The sequence below is a fragment of the Aethalodelphis obliquidens genome, unplaced genomic scaffold, assembly GCF_003676395.1.
Source record: "Aethalodelphis obliquidens isolate GAN/ISIS:26980383/991018 unplaced genomic scaffold, ASM367639v1 scaffold8, whole genome shotgun sequence".
In the NCBI taxonomy this organism is placed as follows: Eukaryota; Metazoa; Chordata; class Mammalia; order Artiodactyla; family Delphinidae; genus Aethalodelphis; species Aethalodelphis obliquidens.
Window position 1 is genome coordinate 52,468,236 of NW_020837952.1, and position 21,048 is coordinate 52,489,283.

General features: G+C 48.2%; 1 protein-coding gene across 1 annotated transcript in view; it reads left to right on the plus strand.

The window, feature by feature from the left end:
* The window catches only part of ISX (intestine specific homeobox), an 18,751-nt gene extending 4,030 nt beyond the window's left edge, over nucleotides 1-14,721 (plus strand). Inside the window, 4 exon segments of the mRNA XM_027106016.1 lie at nucleotides 11,015-11,166; nucleotides 13,365-13,478; nucleotides 14,313-14,501; nucleotides 14,503-14,721. Coding sequence (XP_026961817.1) covers nucleotides 11,015-11,166; nucleotides 13,365-13,478; nucleotides 14,313-14,501; nucleotides 14,503-14,721 — 674 coding nt within the window.
* Nucleotides 14,722-21,048: the final 6,327 nt, after the last annotated feature.

A 21,048-nucleotide genomic window follows, 5' to 3' on the forward strand; every position in this document is an offset into this window, starting at 1 on the left:
ACACACACACACACACACACACACACACACACACACACACACACACAGCATGCAGGAGCCCTCAGGGAATGGGCAACAGGACAGAAGAGGTGCATCCAGGGCCCTCCCCTGTCCCAATAATAACAACAGAGGAATAAACTCCTCTTTGTCTCCACTTAAAGGGCTTCACAGAGGGGCTCCTGGAGGTTGACTGCAAAGCGTTACCTCAGGATCCCAATCCCCTAGGGAGCTTGTGAAGAGGCAGCATTCCAGGCCTGGCCCCTAAGACTCTGCCTCCAGTCTAGGGTGGAGGCCAGGAATCTATCCTAGCAAAGCTCTCCCAAGTGAGTCTGACGCAGGTGGTCCAAGGACCGTTTTTTTGAGGAGGCTGGAGTCCAGAGAGGCAAACTGGCTTGTTCGGTGCTACAGAGCAACACGGGCCAGATCCGGGGCCAGGTCGGCGATCCAGACCAAGGCCAGTGCTGGGCCTCCCTCATTTCTCATGGCAGGGACCCAGGTCCCTCCCCACAGCTTCCCACTCTCACAGGAACCCTCATAATCTAAGGCTTGGACCTTCCCCAGCCTCCGTGGAAAAATCCAAGAGGGTCTCCTAATTTGAAGGGATGCTAAGCCCAGCTGCCCGCTCACTCCTCCTGAGAAAGGAAAGCCCCCCAGAGTTCGGGGGTCCTCAAAGTCCAGGGAGACCCAGTCAGGAGGAAGTGACTTTGTACTGGAGGATCAGACCCTGGAAAGAAAGAGATCATCTCTGCACCTGTCCCACTGATGACCCTCTGCAGGGAAATTGCGAGTCCCGGCGGGGAAAGGGGAGAGGAAGATGGGCAAAGAAGGGACCACTTCAGTGGGTAAACCAGTGTGGATCTTCTGGCCTGGGAGGGACACAGATATCTTCCCTTGTCCATTCATGGGCCATTCAGTCCCTCAGTGAATCATTGCTGAGTGCTTACTCTGGGCCAGGCGGCAGGCTGGGGAGGCAAAGGTGAATAAAACCAGAAGTAGTGGCCACCCACCTGGAGCAGAAGTGGGGTCAGCAATGAGAGTCCAGGCAACACCACCTTGGGGCGGTGCTAACTTCCGCCCCTCTTATCTGGTGGAGGTGGCCGGGGGCACCGTGGAATTCTTGAGCCTGGAAGAATATCTTCTTGCCGTGGTCAGCAGCGTTTCTACAAAGGGCCTCACATTAAGTTTTGATAGCTAGATGGTCTCTGTGGCAATTACTCAACTCTACCATCACAGCTGAAAAGGAGACAAGGTATAAATGAATGGGTATGTCTATCTTCCAATAAAACTTTATTTACAATAACAGGCAGAGGGCCAGGTCCGGCCTCAGGCTGTAGTTCATCAACCCCTAACCCACTGGTGTGACGTTCAAAGTCCTTCACAGACTGGCCCTGCCGATCCCCAGGTTCATCCCCCATCACGGCCTCCCGTCCCTCACTTTCCAGGTACATGGAGCACCTCTCCCACTTCAGTCTTTCTTGCCCTTTCAATGCCTCCAGACCTTGCCCTTTAGAAGCCCCTGCGGCCCTCCCCCTTCTCCTTCCTCCTTTTCCTCTTCTTTCCCTCATCCTCTCCCGCTGTCTGAGCTTCCTGTGGCCATTGCACCAAATTACCACGAACTGAATGGCTTAAAACAACAGAAATGTATTATCTTAGAAGTTCAGAACCAGAATTCCAAAACCAAGGTGTTGGTAGGGTTGATTCCTTCCAGAGGCCCTGCGGGAAAACCTGCTCAAATGGCTCTCTCCCAGCTTCCAGTGGTTGCTGACCATCTACAGCTGTCTTAGGCTTGTAGACGCGTCTACAGGCCTCTGGGTCTGTGTGGAACCCTCCTCTCCTTTCTCTCATAAAGACACCTGCCATCGGATTTAGGGCCCACCCTAAATCCAGGAGAATCGCATCTCAAGATCCTTAGCAGAGCTTCCCCGGTGGCGCAGTGGTTGGGAGTCCGCCTGCCGATGCAGGGGACACGGGTTCGTGCCCTGGTCCGGGAAGATCCCACATGCCGCGGAGCGGCTGGGCCCGCGAGCCATGGCCGCTGAGCCTGCGCGTCCGGAGCCTGTGCTCCGCAACGGGAGAGGCCGCGGCAGTGAGAGGCCCGTGTACCGCAAAAAAAAAAAAAAAAAAAAAAACTTTAGCCTAATCATATCTGCAAAGACCCTATTTCCACATAAGGTCACATTCACAGGGACCAGGGATTAGAACTTAGACATTTCTTCTTGAGGAGAACACAGTTCAACCCACTCCCCCATTCCTCACTTCTTCGTCCCCCTCATTTTCCTCTTTTCCCCCTCTCTTCCCTGTCCCCTTCCTCTTTCTTTTCTCTTCTCCCCCTCCTCTCCCTCCTTCCCCTGCCCTCCCTCCTCAGCCCCCAGATGCCTAGAACTAAAGGCAGTGGCTCTGCTCTGCTCTGGGCCCTGGGAGGGGGAGCCCTGGCTCAGGGCTGGGGCCAAGCCTTCTTCTTGCTGTTCCTCTTCTTGTCCTCACACTCTTCCACACTGGGTTGATGGTTTCTTATTCCTTATGACTCCTCATAGGTCACTTTCGGTCTCCATATATAGAACTCTCAAAGTTCCTTTTTTCCTTTCTTTTAATCAATGCTTGTTGCCACAGAGGTTTACTCCTCCAAATTCTCCTTGTACTGTAGCAGTTGTTAATCATTTTTTGGCCAGAAATGGCTCTTCTCCCTGTTTACAGGGCCTGGGGCTTTGGATACCTCTAATCTGGGTACTCTGCACACCTGCACTTGGGCTGGCCTTCTGTATGTATTTTCACAGAGATAAGAGCTAGTTAACTTCCTCCTCCGTTCTCGGCAGGAAGGGTAACTGAATATGCATTCCCGCATTGAATAGAAACAAGTTCTGTGACACTTCCTGTGTCACACCAGAAAACATCCTCTAGCTTCACAGCTTGTGTCGTCTGTCTGTTCCCCTGCATTGTCACAAGTATAGAATGGAAAGGGATAAGGGCAGGAGGGAAGCAAACACACACACACACACACACCTACCTTCTCATAACTGTTGAAATACGATGCCACCTTGAAAGCACATGTAATCAGCCCATGTTGCAGTACCCTGCGCCCAAATCCAAGCACACTGTCTCGAGAGCCACACTGTAACAACACAGAGAAACATACAACCCTGACACAGTGCTTTGAGAACGCAGAGGAGACAGCAACAAACTCTGCTTGAAGGAAGACTTCAGAAGGAGGTGGCATCTGAGATAGCAGCCAGGCAGAGGAGGGGAGAGAGCACGCCAGGCAGAGGGAAGCAGGTGAAGCAGCCCAGAGGAATGGAATGGAATATTCCTTTTGAGAAACAAAGAAACTCAGTGTGGCTGGAGTTGAGAAATCATGGACCAATGTCGGCGGAGGTGAGAGGCATGAGGTAGACTGAGGTCACGTGTGCCAAGCTAAGCACCTTGGCCCTTTATCTATGTCCATCAGCATCTTTAAAACCTACGTTTGGGGAATTTCAGGCTTCCGCTGAGTTGCACAGTCAGAGAGACCTTGGATGAATGGGGGACGGAGCAGGCTACACTCTGGTGCCCTCACAAGGTGTCAAGAGAGGAGCCCTCGTGCTATTTGTTTTGTAGCTTTCCCGCACAAAATCCTTTAAACAAAGGTAAAACCTCTATTTTAAAAAGAAAAAACACATATGAAATTTCTTTATCCTCATCTCTTTCCACTCTAGCTGTATTCGCTGGGTTGTTGTTTATTTATACAAGTAATCTACGTTTATTATAGAAAAATTAAAAATACAGATTAAACAGAAAGAAGATAAAACAAAATGTAGCTATAACTCTACCATCTCCTATGCAGTAGTAAGTACCATTAACACTTTGATACATGGATACATGAAGATTGAGAGAGATTTTTTTGTACAAATATGGAGCCTGGTTTCTTGCACACTGAAATTTAGCACTCATCGATTAAACAAAAAACCTGTTGTGTTTCCACATGGAGATTCACAACAGACCTTGGAGAGAAGGAAATCTTTGACTGATCTGGGTTTTGATGGATGAGTAAGAGTTTACTAGGCAAAGGAGGAGGACAGGCTTGCAGATGTAGGGGGTAGTGAGAGCAAGTCCCTGGAGGATAGAAAGGCATGGCCGATCTGGGGAATCTAGAAGCCATCAGGTGGCGCAGAAATAATGAAAGTGATGATTGGGTAGAAAGCAGATGACCCTGGGAAGCGGGGAGCCTGAAGAGCTTGAATGCTGGGCCAAGGAGTGTGCCTTGCACGCTGTGGGCACAGGGAACTGTAGAAGTCCAGGACCACACCCGGAGGGAAGAGGCCAGAGCATCTCTTCCCTGGGAGGCACCTCCCTGCACCCCACCTGTCCTGTTCAGGTGTCCTCACCCTGCAGGAGGGCCCCAAAGGGAGCCTGGATCTCCATCCTGCCGAACCCGCTGCCTTGGGAAGACAAGGACAAGGCCCGTTTCCGGAGTCTCAGCGCAGCTGCAAAGCCCCCGGGACCTTAGCTGAGCGACCAATTAGCAGACCGCAGAGAAGGAGCAATCAGGGGAGGGAGCCATGCACGGAAAACCATCCGTTTATAATTAGGTGACCTAATCACCTGTGTAAATTGTGTATTTCTTATGATCAATGTGCTAAACGTCTCAGGTTTAATTAAGTTCTGCTGACTCGTTCTCTTTGAAGACCCACTGAAGCGGGATTCACAGCTCCAACAATTAATAACCGGGTGAGGGGCAACTTGAAAGGGGCGGCAGTTCCCTGCCCGCTTCCTGCCCCGTCTCCCCACCCTCTCCCGGGTGCCCTTGGATGGGGCTCCACACTCCCCATCGTCCTCTCTGAGCCGGGGCCCAGAACATCCCAGCCCTTCCCCATGATTAAGAATCATCCCATGCAATGGGCGCTCCAACCATGAACTGGTACTTCCAGCTTCCTGTTTAATGAGGTTCCTTCTGGTTCCAAAATTCTACCTGCAGAGTCCTGTGTTCTGCCTTCTCGGTTCCACATTCCATTTATGCTGTTCTGCCTCCCTCCCCTGCTTCATCTCTCTCATCACCTACTGTAGTCTGTAACCCAAGCCTCAGGCTTCCTGGTCCCCTCACTCCTTTCCTAGAGCAGCCTCCTCCTGCATTTGATGGGAAAACTGAAGTGTTGACCTTCATACTTCCTGAGCCAGCCCCTCAGATTCTGCTCTCCCCCATCCTCCCTGCCCTGTGGACCATGGGCAGGTCACTGTGCTCTGAGTCACCACCCGGAGCTCCAGGGCACCATCCTCTCCACTGGACACGTTCCTTCTCCCCAGTCACCAGCAGAGAGATGGGCCTGGGCCAGTCTTCCCTTCCTCTCACTTTCCCTGTACTTCCAGTTTTCCCAGCACCATCAAAGTCAGCTCTATGACCGATGGATACTCTCCTTCCTAGACAAACGTGGCAATTAGAGGAAACTGCAACACAAGAAGAGACGTAAAGTGAGACCCAGAGTATGACTTGTTCAAGAACCCAATGAGAAAACCAGTAAGGTAGCACTCACTATCCAATAGAACTTTCTCTGATAATGGAAATGTTCTATATCTGTGCTGTCCAATATGGTAGCCACTGGCCACAGGTGGCTATTGACCTATGCCTCGTGTGACTAAGGAACTGTATATTTTATTTTATTTTGACAGCCACAAGTAGATAGTGGCTACCATACTGAACAAGGCAGACCTAAGGAGTTAAAATTTTAACAAGGTCCAGCCTTAGATCCTAACCTTGTTTGCCTAGCTCCAGGCTCAAGTCTATCTGTCTCCCAAAATGGCTCTTCTGGTGGGGTGTCACTAGTCATATTTCAGGGACCCCCACTCACTGGGGGTGATCTCAACTCCAGGACCCCTCTCCCTACCACTCCTTTTTATAGTTCTCCAATTTAGGGACATTCAGTCCCAGATAACATCCCAAGAAGAGTTGGACGGGGACAATCAGTGTTTGACTATTGACAACCCAAGAACCCATGCTCAGTCTTAGGGGAGGGGCTTTGGCCCTTGAGTCCTGCAGCCCGGTCCACTTGGGGCTCAGCCTCCATCTCGCCAACCATGTGAATTTTAGACACCCCTCCTTCTTCACAGGAGAAGTCACTACAGCTGTTGGGCACATACACATAGATCCCATCATCCCATCATTATCATCATCTCTCAAGAATAAACATTTATCCTGAGAATGTATAGTTCAAAGCTAATGAGAACAATATTTTTCTTACTGGCCCATAACTTGCCAAGCAGCCCCTCCCCAATTATTTTGCAGAGTAGGGTTCAGATCTTTTCCTCTTCATCTTATCTCCAAACGATGCCCTTCTGGTCCTACAGGAAATACGGGAAAGCCATATATATCCTAATAGCTGCTCCCTTAATTACACAAACGGAAACTTGAAATTATCATTTTATTAAGGCTCATGCTTAGTCATGAGCCCTTGTTTGCCTAACTTTCCTTCTGGGGAAAAAGGAGGAGATGGCTTATTTCTACTACAATCTACATTCTGTTTCTAATCCTCTGTTCTCCACATTGCCTACTTTCCTGTATTCCGGTTCAGCACCCTACGTTTTCTGTTCAGTATCCTCTATTCCAAAGCTCTGTATTCCCAGAAGGATCCCAGATCCATGCTGTCCTTGACCTCAGTTTGCCCGTCCAACCTGGAATCTTCCATTCTGTGAAATTTTTTTGCAATTTTCTATAGTACTGCCCTGTATCACTAATATCATCTAACATGCTGACCTCGTGAATAAATGAATGAATGAATGAATGAGATACTTTCAGCATGGCTTGCCATTTCTCTCTACATCAGTTCTGGCTGGGTTTGGCTCTATCCCTTAAATACATCACCAGCTCTAAACATAGAATAAATATCTCTTTTTTTAAATTTAAAAAGTAGGGTGGACTTGAGGAGGGAAAAGGGGATAGAGAAGGAGAGAAATCAGATCACATCAGCTGGTTCACAATCCAATAGCTTACTCTAGGGGGTAATCATGTTTGAAACCTCGCTGTCCGGAACTCCCAAGAAGCTTCCAAGAGTCAGAAAAATGAGTAAAAGTACTTTGAGGGGAAAAAAAATGGACTAACAAAAATGAGGGGTAGTCAGGAGGGGTGAGACCAAAGGCAGACTATGAAATGCACTTGTTGATTCTCAGAGATGCAGGAGCAATTCAGCCGGGAGAGTTATCCTCAGCAGAAATCTCTCCTCTCTGGCCCTCTCCTTTCACCCACCAGGCAAGCCCAAGGCCAGGCCTTTTAAGCCATTCAGCCTCCAACTGAAGAGAAAAAGAATTACAGCGTGTCAGGGCCTTAGCGATTTGATCATTCAAACCCTCTCTCCTCGCCCATTTCTACAGATGGGGAGACTGAGGCCCAGAGAGTAAACAAAACATGGCCCAAGCTGTAGACTGGAGCCAGGAACAGAGCTCAGGGCTTCTGACATCCAGCTTAGTGGGTTTTCTACTGTCCAATGATAGCAGGACGGATAATAAGCACACACACACACATAAAAGTTAATTGATCTCTTCAGCTGTTAAACCATCATAAGTGAAATCCATTTTTCACCGTGTCTACTCCAGCTCATAGTTTGTGGTCGTTTTACCTCTTTTGGGGGGAAAAAGAAAGCAGACTGAGCGGAAGTAAGGAGACCTCAACAAGAGTTTAGATCCCCACCCCTCCTTTCCAGCTAATTCTGCTCTCTCCCGACCTGTGACATCTGACAGTGCACAAGAGTCCAGACAAATCATTCCGCGTTGTTTCTTGTGACAGTGTCTTATCTGCCGAATGGGTTGAGAACAGAGCCTAAACTTCACCTTTATTCATTTAGAGCAAATAATTATGAAGCTCCCGATAGGTGCCAGTTACTCAGCAAGTCCAATGTATAGTCCCTGCCCTCCAGGAGCCCACAGTGGAGAGACACAGACACAGACACAGAGAACAGCAGGTTTCTTTCCCCAGAGGGTTTGAGTCTTGCCAATGTGCGTGAGGGATGCTAGGACAGGACGTACCTAGATTCACCATCATTTCTGAGAGCAGACTTTTCTTACAGGAGTGAGAAAGCAATCAGGAGCCATGGTGGTCAACTAGAATGGTAGGAATTGGCCCCAAAAGTGAAGGTGATCTGTGTGTGGGGGGGTGGGGGGGTACCTTTCCTACTATTCCTAAAATTGCATCATGTGGTCTTTGTTGCAAGTCAGACTAGAATTGTAACCCTGGCCTCAGAAGTCCATGGTCAGAGAGACAAACCTGCCCCACCTGGTTTGGTGCTTCCTCCAATGTTCACCGTCCCTTGGTTTCATCAGGAGGTACAGCAAGGCTGGTTGAATCTCCATCCTCCCTACTCTCCTAGCTTCTCTCACCCTTCTCCAGAGCAGCTTTCCAAATCCCTTCTTCATTCCTCCAGCCTCTAATCCCTCCCACCTCCTTCACTCTCTGCTGATGACCTGAGCTCCCGTTGTCCTGTCCTGAACAACTCAATGCCAGGTATAATGAGCACCTCTGACCAGCCTGCCCCGCAGCCCTGCTCCGTCAAGCATCGGCCAAAGCCCTCACTCTTCTTCCTCAGTTTCTCCTCCTGAGAGGCTTTAGATATATGCTCCAGGCCGCACTCCAGACTTTTCCCCAACCTCCCTCTAGCCTTTTTCGCACCTTCTCGACATAAAAGTTCTTCTTTTCCTCACCACCTTGACTTCACCCCAACCACTCACACCGCATCCAATTTAATACAACATGTACTTGTTGAAGTTCCTACCCAGTATCAGAGACACTGTATTTAGTGTGTTTGTGGATAACACAAAATTGTTCTTTTTCGCTTGGCTTTGACCATCCTAATTCAACCCAAGTAGTCTTCCTGTGGACCTCAATGATGTCCTGAATGCCAAATTCGGGACCATGTGCCTCACAAATCCATGTTGGAACAAGGCAAACTAAATATACATACACACAGGCCAAGGTCAGGGTTTAGCACTGTACCTGCTACTTAACAGGTGTTGAATAAACACACTGATTGTTTCCTATTTTTCTTCCCCTTCATCCTCTCTAATTTAAAGTCTGTGATCACTCCCTTCTTTCCAAACCTCTCTTCCCCCACGTTTTCTATGGAATTTTGTGGATCTGAGCTCCCTCTGTCTTAGGTAGGGTTCCCCCAAAAATAGACTGAGAGAGAGATTGGCTGGAGAGATTACGTGATGTTATATTGTTAATTTGTTTTAAATCCCTGGGACCACATGATCATGGTCTCTCCAGCTGTCAACTGCAATATTTCCTCCACATCCCAGCAAACCTTTCTGAAGATGTGCACAGTTGTTGTCTCCTCCAATTCCCCTCCCCTTCTCTCCTCTGCCCACTGCCCCTGAGCCCTTGCTGCCCCTATTCTGTGGGAACTGCTAACGTTAAGGTCCTCACGCAGCTAGGTTCAAGGACCCCCTTTCTGTCCTCATTGCAATTAATCCAGTCACAGCATGGACACAGCCGAGCCTTCTTTCTTAAGAGTTTCTTCGCTAGGTGTCCATGTCACTGCACTTGTCGTCTACCACAGAGACCTGTCCTTCTTGGCCTCCCTCATTGATTTCTTCTGGGTCCCCCGTTGGTTCCTGAGACTCTAAATAGTGACGGACCCAGGCTCACTCCTAGACCCTCCACTTTTCTCCTCCTGCCTAAGTGATCTCACCCACTCTCATGAGATCAAAGGCCAAATATACGCTGATGAGTCCCCAGTGTGAACCTCAGTCCCGAGATCCCCTTTGAGCTCCAAACACATAAGCATCTGCCTATTTGATCCTTTGCTTTGAATAGCCAACAGGCATCTCAAATTTAACACGTCCAAACGGAATACCTGATTTCCCGTCTCTCTCTCACAAACACCCACACCCACACACACACACACACACACACACACACACACACACACACGGGCATGCAGGCCTAGCTTCATGGGCCTGTGTGTGACCAGTGTAGTTGCACAGGGCCCTGCGCTCAGAAGGAGGCCTGGCACTTGCGGGTTAAAGCTCATGGTCACCCTCTTGAAATTCTTCATGATTTTATGTTTGAATCTGTGTTTCACAAGCGCAATCCAGTGGGACCACGGAGCACGTACCGGGGGCCTGGAGCCTCAGCTCAGGCTCAGTGCCCCTCTCACCGCCTCCCTGCTTCCCTGGGATGGGCTCTCAGCCACCTGCTTCCCCGCCCCTACCCAGTGACTGCTGCCTCCTCTGTCGTCTGTGTTGGGGGTATTGGGGAGGGAAGGGCACGGATGTGAGGAGGGTCAAGGTCAGGCACAGGCACCCCGGCACCAAGTTGAAGGGTGGGCCCTGTGAGGGTCCACACTCATGCTATTAGTATCCCTGTGCCCAAGGGAGCAGGGCCTTAAGTAGCAAATAAAAAGCCACCCTGACAAGTCAAGAGAGAGAAAGGAAGAAAGGAAAAAGCTTTCTTTCTGAACCCACATTTTCCTTTCGCACTAGGACCCCACCTATGATGCAGCAGCTCTGAGTGGGTATGAGACTAGTCATGTGGTTGGAAACAGGCTGTCAGGGGCTGACTGCTGTGCTTTTTCTGTAAAGGGCTGGATGGTAATTATTTTAGCTTTTGCAGTCTCTGTTTTGACAACTCAACTCTGCCATATAAAGTCGCCTAGGGCTGCCCAAAGCAGCCATAGACAATACATAAGCCCATGGGTCAGGCTGTGTTCCAATGAAACTTTATTTCTAAAAACAAACAGTGGACCAGATGTGGCCCCCAAGCTGTGGTTTACCATTCCTTGTTACAGACAAGGGAAATTTGTCTGAAGGCATCTGAGCAGCAGAAAGGACAATCAAAGAAGTTTCTAGAAGGTCATCTTGGCCACACTGTCCAGGATGGATGGGAGAGTGGGGTCAGCCTAGGAGCAGAGTTTCTAGGAAAGAGAACCTTGTAAAACTCCAAACCTAAGGAGCTAGAGGCCAAGTAGTGGCAACAGGGGTTGAACAGGTAGAACAAGACAGCACAAAAGCTTCACTGAGAGCAAGGTCACTAACCCAACTTGGACCCTCTTCCATCCAGAGGAGAGGAAGGGCAAGCGGAGGATCCGAACCACCTTCACCACAGAGCAGCTGCATGAGCTGGAGAAGATCTTCCACTTTACCCACTACCCTGATGCCTACGTCCGCAACCAGCTGGCAGCCAGGATCAACCTCCCAGAAGCTCGGGTACAGGTACAGCCATCCCCGCCCTCGGCCCCCCACCTCAGTGCACTTGGGGCCATGGGTAAGATCCCATGTATCCTGCACCCTCTAGGGCTGTCCCATCAGAAATTTTCCATTGGCTTTATCCCATGAGTACAGTTACACTGGCCAAATATCATCTTCCAGGAAATGAGGCCACCATAGTTATAAGATGGTTTCTCACCTTGGGGGATGGACACGGAGGTAGCATAGATATCTGCTTCCACTCCCTCCTTCTGTACTTGGCTGTAGCTCCAGAACCTCGTTCACCACACAGCCTCATTCACAAAATAGGTCTTGACAATCTAGACCAGGGCTCAACAGACTTTTCCTGTAAGGGACAAGATGCTAATTAAGTTAGGCTTTGGGGGGGCCATAACGTCACTGTCACAACTATTCAACTCTACCCTTGTAGCACAAAAGCAGCCGTAGTTTACAGTATGTAACAACTGAGCATGTTCCAATAAAACTGTACTGGTGAACACCCAAATTTGAATTTTGTATCATTTGCATGTGTTACCAAATATTATTCTCATTTAGATTTTTTTCCCAACCATTTAAAAATGTGTAAACCATTCTTAGCACAAGGGTTGTACAAATACAGGTAGGAGGCCAGAGAAAGCCCAAGGCTCTAGTTTGCCAACCCCTGACCTAGAACACATCACTTTGGAGGCAGCACAGAGAGGTGGCAAGGACCCTCCACGGTCAGAGACCTAATCTGTAATCTGTCATTTTTTCCCCCCAAGTGTCTATGGCTTCCTCTGTGGTTAGAGATACAGTAGCCCCTTGTCACTCACTAGGGGTATGCCTCGCCCTCTGCATATCCCCAGTCCTGCAAGAACCGCTCTAGCAAATCCAATTGTTACATGTTGGCACTCTCTCTAAAACAGTTTTCTAAATCACTCTTCATTTTTTTTAACAAATATAATGGGGGAACTATACTCAATATCTTTTTTTTTATAATTTCACTTTTAATGAATAAACAAAAAAGCAATCCTTGAAAAACAGAACAATATAATTTTTTAAATTTTATATGGGAGTATATTTGATATACAATGTTGTGTTAGTTTCAGGTGTACAGCAAAGTGGTTTAATTGTACATAAACATATATCTATTCTTTTTTCAGATTCTTTTCCCATATAGGTTATTACAGAGTATTGAGTAGAGTTCCCTGCACTACACAGTAGGCCCTTGTTGATTATTTTATACATAGTAGTGTGTATATGTTAATCACAACCTCCTAATTTATCCCTCCCCCAATCCAGCTTTCAATATCTTATAACCTATAATGGAAGAGAACGTTAAAAAAGAATATATATATTTATATGTATATGTATAACTGAATCACTTTGCTGTACATCTGAAACTAACACAACATTGTAAATCAACTATATTTCAATAAAAATTAAAAAATATATATGATGGACTCATTCGAATTCAAAATCTGCTCCAGGGTCTATGTCAACATTCCACCCTTCATTTCACTGGAACCTACTGTTCTTCTGGTGAACGACCACCCCTGACTGGACTTCTCCCCTTTTTCTTCCTATTTGAAAACAGTCACCAGCTAGGTGGGTAGCATCTGCATCTAGTGTAATGCCCAGAATTCAGCATCTGCCTCGGCAGTTTGACCAAGTGCAGATGGCAGCATGTCATGGACAATCAGGGCACTTGTGAACACAGGGAACCGCCAACATTCAACCAACCTACAGATGCCACGGGGCCCAACGGGGTTGCAAACCGGTGGCCCACCAGCAGGAAAGAACCTAGATGGGTTTTATTTGAACGGCACCGTATCTTAAATCTCAGCGCTTTCACATAAAAATCAAGATTTCTGCCTTAGAAGTTGGATGAGCTTGCAACGCTGGCCTCACATTTCCACATGGTGCCTGTTGGCTAAAGCTGAGAAGCTGCCCCCTTTAGCCACTGTTCGCCGCAAACTCCACCACTCCCAGTTACATGGCACCCAGCTGCTTCACCCCATCCCATGAGCCCACACCCCTGCAGGTGTTGAAGGTTGTGATCCCCGGCCCCCTCTCTCAAGGCAGATCAGATCCAAAGAAATACTGGATGCCTACTGTAAAGGGTAGGTCCCTTGGATGGCGCCGTCATTATGCATTTTGGAGGGAGGAACTAGATGGAGAAAATCCCTTTTGCTTATCTCCATCCTCTCTCGCCTCCATCTCAGATCTGGTTCCAGAATCAGCGAGCCAAATGGCGGAAGCAGAAGACCAGCAGCCTTGGGGCTTCGCCGCAGCCGAGCGAGGCCGACTTGGCCCCGCCCACAAACCCAGACGTGGTCGTGAGTGGCTGAGGCGGAGGGCGGGGTGCGGTCGCGGGCGGGAGAGGAGGTGTGGCTGGGGACCTCCGGAGCTCTGTCTACAGTAAAAAGTGCAACGACAATTCTTTTAGAAAGATAGTAGGCCCGGATGCTGGGGAAGTCGCTGCCCCTGTCCCCGTGTCCTCCTCCACTGAGTGCCAATCACACTCCTCTCCCTCCTCCGGGGACCCACGTGTATTACTTATGCAAAACTTCCCAGTTTATGGAGCAGGATCACAGAGTAAAGGGCGGTGCGTGGAGGTCGAGCCCACTGGCTGGGGAGTCAGGTGGCCCCGGTTCGAATCCCAGCTCTGCGCTTAGCAGCAGTGTGGCCTGGAAGAGTCACTGTGCCCCTCAGAGGACAGTCATAGATTTGATGAGGATGAAACGACCGCTCATCACCTAGGAAATGCTCCCTAAGGTTTAGCTGTCCACTGAGTCAACACAGATTTGGCATGTGTACCAGATGCGAAACAGAGGGGCGGCAGCAGTACACGAATAGACACTCCTATGGGTAACGGTTTGTACAAAGCCATGAGTGACCCTATGAGGTAAGATTTTTAATTTATCCATTTTTTGCTAATGCAGAAACTCGACTCTGAGAAGCAAAGTGACTTTTCCACAACAAACAGTTGCTGTAAATGACGGGATGGGGACGATGTTTCCTGGCCCCCCTGGGCACACATTGCTCCCCAAGTTGGTCCCCCTACCCACTCCGAGCTGCCCGAGAGTAACGGGGAAAGGTTGGGAAGCCGAGGGACAGCCCAGGGTAAAGTTCAGGGCTCACTTCTCTCTCCTGACCTCTCCTTGTGACAGGGCCCCATGCTGCTGCCCCCTGCACGGCCCAGGCTGGCTCCTCCCACAGGTTGCTATTTACCGGCTCAAGGTCAGCTGGCCTCTGCCTGGCTCCCCACCCGGATCGCCCTCCTGCCATGCCACCCGTGGGAGACACAGCCTCTCCCGGGCCCTCCCATCATCCAGCAGACCTGCATCCCTGCACTTTGCTTTTTTTGCACCTCCGCACCCCAAATGGGGCAACATCTGTGCCACTTCCACACAAGGACCAGACATCCTCTCCTTAGTGGAGCTGCTCTCTTCTCCAGGTGAAGGCAGGTGGCGGGAAGGTGCCCAGGTCTCTGGGGGAATCGATCTCATGATCCAAAGACAACCCACAGCCCAGGAAGCCACCCTGAGGTTGTCCCTTGGAATGTTGCATCGGACTTAGCAGCAAGGTGACCAATAAAGGAAGCTCTCATCTCTCCTGGCCAATGTCACCCTCCTGCTTCAGGCGACAGACACTGTGGGAGGTCTCAGGATGATCTCTGGAAGGAAGAGGTCGTCCTCTTGCACCTGTACTTCCTCTAATTTGCTGTGTGACCTCCAGCCAGTCACTCACCCCCTCTGGGCCTCATTTGTAAAACAGGCAGTTGGACAAGGTGACTTCTGAGGGTCCTTCTGGCCCTTACTTTGGTGAGATGAACTATGGTGAGAACAGAGGCACAGAGGAGACTAAGGAGAGGTTTGTTCATTCATTCATAAGGGCTCACCTACTCAGCACTTCATAAATGGAACTGGATAGTGACATGAACAGCTGAGGCTCTGTGCCCTGAAGCTCAGTCCAGGTTGGTGGAAGGAATGGTACTGACCTCCCCCTGCAAGCAGAACATTCGCTCAATGACTTTGCAAGAGGCCCATGTCTAACACATTCTGTTTGGCTTTGATATGAATGTCCTAAAGAGGGAAGGAAATATAGAAACATTTCTTTAAAAATTTAAACAGAATTTAGTGTCTTTGGTTATTCTGCTGGCTTGGGGAGAGATGTTGTCATTTCTAGTTTGAATGAAGGGTTAGAGAGTAAGCTCTTTTCAGAGTTTAACTCCCCAGGATTTGTGCAAGGGGCCTAGTTAGAAGGCCAGCCTCACTCTGTGCTGAAAAGCCTAAGAAAGAGGGAGAGAGAAACTAGGGTGGTTAACTTTTATGGGCTGGGTAATTTCATAGGCTAATGAGTGGAAGGATTATTCCAACTACTTTGGAGAAGGGGTTGGGGATTTCCAGGAATTGGGCCACTGCCCACTTTTTGGCCTTCTATGTAACGGCACTGGTGGGAGTCTCGTTTAGCGTATGCTAATGTATTACAATGAGTGTATAATGAGGCTCAAGGTCTACTGGAAGTCGAATCTTCCACCACTTTGGACCTAATTGGTTCTAACCAGTTTATGTCGTATCCTCAATGGCTATCTCATTCTTTTAAAGGTTGTGCCCTGCCCCCTGCCCCCCTGGTTTCAGTACGATCATATAAATATAAAATGAACACGTGCCAATGTTTTATCTAACTCACTAATTAATGGGGGAACCAGTAAGACATCATAACAGTTCAAAGGAGAATTCAAAGAACAGACACAAGCAGAGGCAATCAGGAATGCTGAAATGAATTACAGAGACAGAAAGGGTCAATGGCCACAGGGAAGTAATCAATGGCATCTCCACCAGGCACAATTCATTTGCATTTCTATAGACAAGTATCATTTGCATTAGTGCCAGTTTCCAACAATTATACAGAGTGGAAAAATAGCTCACAGACAATGAAAGGGGCAGAAATTCTGGAAGAGTGCGCTAGACAGAACAATCTTTTTATGCTTATTTCAAAGTCTTTCACAATTTTTCCTGACCTAAAAGTTACTTAATCTCTCTGGGGATACCAGGACCTGCCTCAGAAGTTAGCTATGAGATTATATTAGATGATATAGCCAAGTGTTTTGTACTTGTAAAACACCATGATGTTAGGAAATGATTATTTATTGCCTTTCAAACTCCTCTAGAACTCAAGTTTAAAAGTCTACATCTAGAAAGTGTTTAGAAATACAGTAACATTTCTTTAATATTCATTGACTTTTGATGGTTCAGTTTTTTAAAAGGCTAAACAAGACACAAAATGGGCAAAGAGCAGAAATAAGAGACTCCCAGGAAAAACATATAAATAGATACTAAACATACAAAAATAGTCTCAACCTCATCCATCATTTTAAAATGTAAGTAGGGCTTCCCTGGTGGCGCAGTGGTTGAGAGTCCGCCTGCCGATGCAGGGGACACGGGTTCGTGTCCCGGTCCGGGAAGATCCCACATGCCCTGGAGCGGCTGGGCCCGTGAGCCATGGCCGCTGAGCCTGCGCGTCCGGAGCCCGTGCTCCACAATGGGAGAGGCCACAACAGTGAGAGGCCCGCGTACCACAAAAAAAAAAAGTAAGTAAAACAGTAATGCAATACATTTTTTTTACCTTTCAGGCTGGCAAATATTTCAAAGTGTTGGTAAGGGCTTGATAAAAGTCACTCTCATATAGAAGGAAGTATAAATTAATAAATTATTTTGGACGATAACTTCACAACTACTCATATTCTAAATGCACATCTCTTTGACTCAGTCATTGTTTTTGCAAGAACTTATCTGATAAATACACATGGATATAAATACTGTCTATAAGAATGTTCACCAAGGCTTTGTGACAGCAAACCCTGGAAACCACCAAAATAAGACACTGGTTGAGACAACTGATTATAGCATATTCATCCAGCTGTTAAAAATAATGAGAGAGGGGCTTCCCTGGTGGCACAGTGGTTGAGAATCTGCCTGCTAATGCAGGGGACACGGGTTCAAGCCCTGGTCTGGGAGGATCCCACATGCCGCGGAGCAACTACGTCCGTGAGCCACAACTACTGAGCCTCCGCGTCTGGAGCCTATGCTCCGCAACAAGAGAGGCCACGATAGTGAGAGGCCCACGCACTGTGATGAAGAGTGGCCCCTGCTTGCCACAACTAGAGAAAGCCCTCGCACAGAAATGAAGACCCAACACAGCTCAAAATAGATAAATAAATAAGTTTAAAAAAAAAAGAAAAAAGAAAAACATAATGAGAGAGACTGAAATACACCTCATGGGAAACTGTCATTAGACACATCACTGAATGGAAAAGGCATGTTTCAGAACAATATCATGGGCTCAGTTGAGTAAGAAACAGATCAGATATCCTGATATTTAAACACATCATCAGAATGTGATGGTTTCTGCACCGTAATAAATCCCACCAACACTTAGTTGCTTGAAATAATGATCTCTTTGGCTCAGGCTTGACCGGGCTCCCGGTCTAGTCGGTGCTGACTTAGCTGATCTCGGCTGGGCCTGCTCCTGTGTCTGCGGTCAGCTAGTCGGTCAGTGGCCACCGGGGAATCTCAGGTGGCCTTACTCACAGACAGGCCTGGGTCTGGTAGGCTGTTAGCTGAGGCCACAGGGTGACTGGGCCTCAGTAGGCTTCCTCGTAGTGTGGTCACAGGATTCCAACAGCACAAAGGCAGAAGGTACAAGGGCTCTTGAGGCTTGGCCTGAGAATTCACTTCTCACTTCCACTGCGTCCACTGCTGAAAGCAAGTCATAAGGCCAGCCCGGATTCAAGGGGTGGGAAAACAGTCCTCCTCTTGACAGGAAGAGCTACAAAGTGCATGCCACGCTTACCATCCACCATAACACCCACATGAATTTCTCATCTAGACTTCTTCCTTGAGTGCTCCTGACACCTCCACTTGACTGTCTAATGTCATCTTGAGGCAGGAGATAGGTGGGCCCCCAGGGCAAACAGTTGGAGTTCGTTCTCTGTGGACCGATACTCCAAGACGAAAACAGCCGGACAATCGAGGGAGGAGGCTGGGCCCTGCCCAGATAGAACATGAGACCACATATTCCTCATTCTCAAAGTCAGGAGACCTCCCCGACTACACATGCACAGAAAAGCTCCTTGGAGGTCAAACGGGAGGGGGCGCCACCCCATAGTAAGTGATGCTAGCTACCCATAGGCCTCTTCAGTAGACTCCATCTTGGCTAAGAGACGCGCGCACACCCGGGAGGATCCTGAGATGTACCAAATACGGACTCTGAACCAGGCAAGTGGAAATGATTGGCCAAAGAAAACCCAGAAGAAATGCCCCAAATAAGTGATTTAAACTACCACGAGAGCGCGACTCTCTCCCTCTCTGAGCACCCCCGTGTGTCTATCCCCACGTACTGTACTCTGTTTTCTTCTAATAAACACTTTACTTGTTTCACTACTTTCCATCTTTGTGGGAATTCTTTTCTGCAAAGCCGAAGGGCCAGGGCCTTGTCACTGGCCACTGGTCGAGTGGCTAGCATTTGGTGCTCTCACCGCTGCGACCCGACCTCAGTCTCTGGCTGGGAACCGAAACCCTGCTTCAGGCTGCTGCAGGCCGCGGCCACCTGACATCACTCTCAAATTTAACACGTCTAAAAACAAACTCTATTCACTCCCCACCCCAAACGTGCTTCTTCCTCGGCCTTTCTCCTCAGCACATGGCAACGCCTTTCTTCCAGTTGCTCAGGCTCAGATCTTTACAGCAATTTTGATGACTATCTTTTCTTTATAAATATATATTTTTAATTGAAGTATAGTTGATTTACAAAGTTGTGTTAGCTTCAGGTATATAGTAAAGTGATTCAGTTATAAATATATTTTCTTTTTCCAATTCTTTTCCATTATAGGTTATTATGAATATAGTTCCCTGTGCTAAACAGTGGGTCCTCGTTGTTTATCTATTTTATATATAGTAGTGTGTATATGTTAATCCCAAACTCCCAATTTATCCCTCCCCCTCCCTTTCCCCTTTGGTAACCATAACTTTGTTTTCTGTGTCTGTGAGTCTATTTTTGTTTTGTAAATAAGTTCATTGGTATCGTTTTTTTAGATTCCACATGTAAGTGATATCATATGATATTTGTCTGATGACTATCTTTTCTGATCAAGCAGCAAACCCAGCATCCAACTCCACTCCTTGATGCCAGCCACGAGCATCTCCTCACTGTTTCCTTGTGCTCACCTTGCCCCATCTGGGCTCTATTCTTCACTCCGCAGCCAGAGGGATGCTGGGAGAATGTGAGTCAGATCATGACTCAAACCCTCAAGTTCTTCCCTGCCTCACGTGGAATAAAGTCAAAAAGTCCTTCCCGTGGCCAACACGGAAGTTTCCGTGGCTCCCATCATCTTCCCCAGGGCTCCCTGCTCCGGCGTTGCTGGCCTCCTACCAGCTACTGCTCCACAGTGCTGAATACAATCCTACCCCAGGGCTTTTGCACTTCCTGTCACTGCCTGAAACATCCTTTTCTAGCTATTTGCCTGGCTCACTCCCTCAATCAAATAGTACTCAGACAGCCCCCCTCAGGCCATCCTACCTAAGAGAGCACGCACATACACACCTTGTCATTCCCTACCCCTTACCTCATTTTTTAATTTTTACAGTGCTTATCAATACCTGACATAGTATGCATTTCTTTATTTATTGTCTATCTCCCAACAGTAGAATGAAAGTTCCATGAGGTCAAGGATATTCTCTGATTTGTACACTGCTGTATTCCCAAAACAGTGAACAAAACAGGGCCTGGCACATAGCAGACACTCAATATTTGTTATGTGTGTGTGCGTACTCACATCTGTATATCTAGAAAGTTGCTGGACAAATACAAAACAAACCCTGACAGCAATTACTTCCAGAGAGTGGGCTGATGGTCTCACATAATGGAGAGAGGAATATTTGTTTTCCCTGATGCCTGGCAGTGTTTGAATTTTTTGCCCTAAGTATATACTTTTAGAAATTAAATGTTAACAAATAACAGGACAATGGTTGCTTTTTCTCACTTCTCTTGTGCTTTACAACATGCCCTCTTGCTATCAAAGAAAATGCTTTTCTGCCTCTTCTGGTGCTGGAGGGGTCCCATGTGGGCACAGGGGGATCACCCAATAAGCCACTGCAGAGAATCATAGGAGGGGATGGAGGTCTGGAAAGCGTCCTCTGGAGGCGGGGAGGGCAGACTCAGGGCACAAGGAGAAGTGGACCAGGAGCTCTGGGACAAAATCCAACGGAGATCAAGTTCATTCACAGAATAAAAGAACACGGAGCAGGCAGGCTCGGAATCTGAGAACAGAAGGTGCCGGGCCAAGAGCTCTTGGCTGTGGGATGGAATTTTAATGTAATCTCAGGGAAATAAATGCAGAAGATGGTCAGGTGGAAAAGACCTTTTATGGCCATCAGACCAAGAAGCTGATTTGCTGCATGGTGGTCTAATAAGAGGGCAGATCCGCATTGGAACAGCGGCGATGGCTTGACAGAAATCCTCTAGTAAATTTCTGAGTGAGATGTTAACAGGGCAAATAAGGAAGAGGAGCCCGGGGACTGCGTTCTGGCTCGTAAGCAGATCAGCTGCAGAATTCGGCAAAACATGGATTCACTTTCGACAAGGATTTGAGCCCCTGCTCTGGTGACAACTATTGTTTAAAGCTAAGTGGCCCCACCTCGTCACTAAGTCTGGACTCCTGAAATGGAAGAGTCAGCTCAAGTAACTGAAGAGTGGGAGTGGGGCTGCATCTAAAATTCAGTTATGTCTCCACCTCATTCCCATCTCTCCGCTCTGCTTTCCTCTGCGTCAGCCAGCCTCTCAGGTCTGAGGGGAAGAGTCTCCCTTTCCCAGGATTATCACAAAGGTCCTGGCATTGGGTGCCGC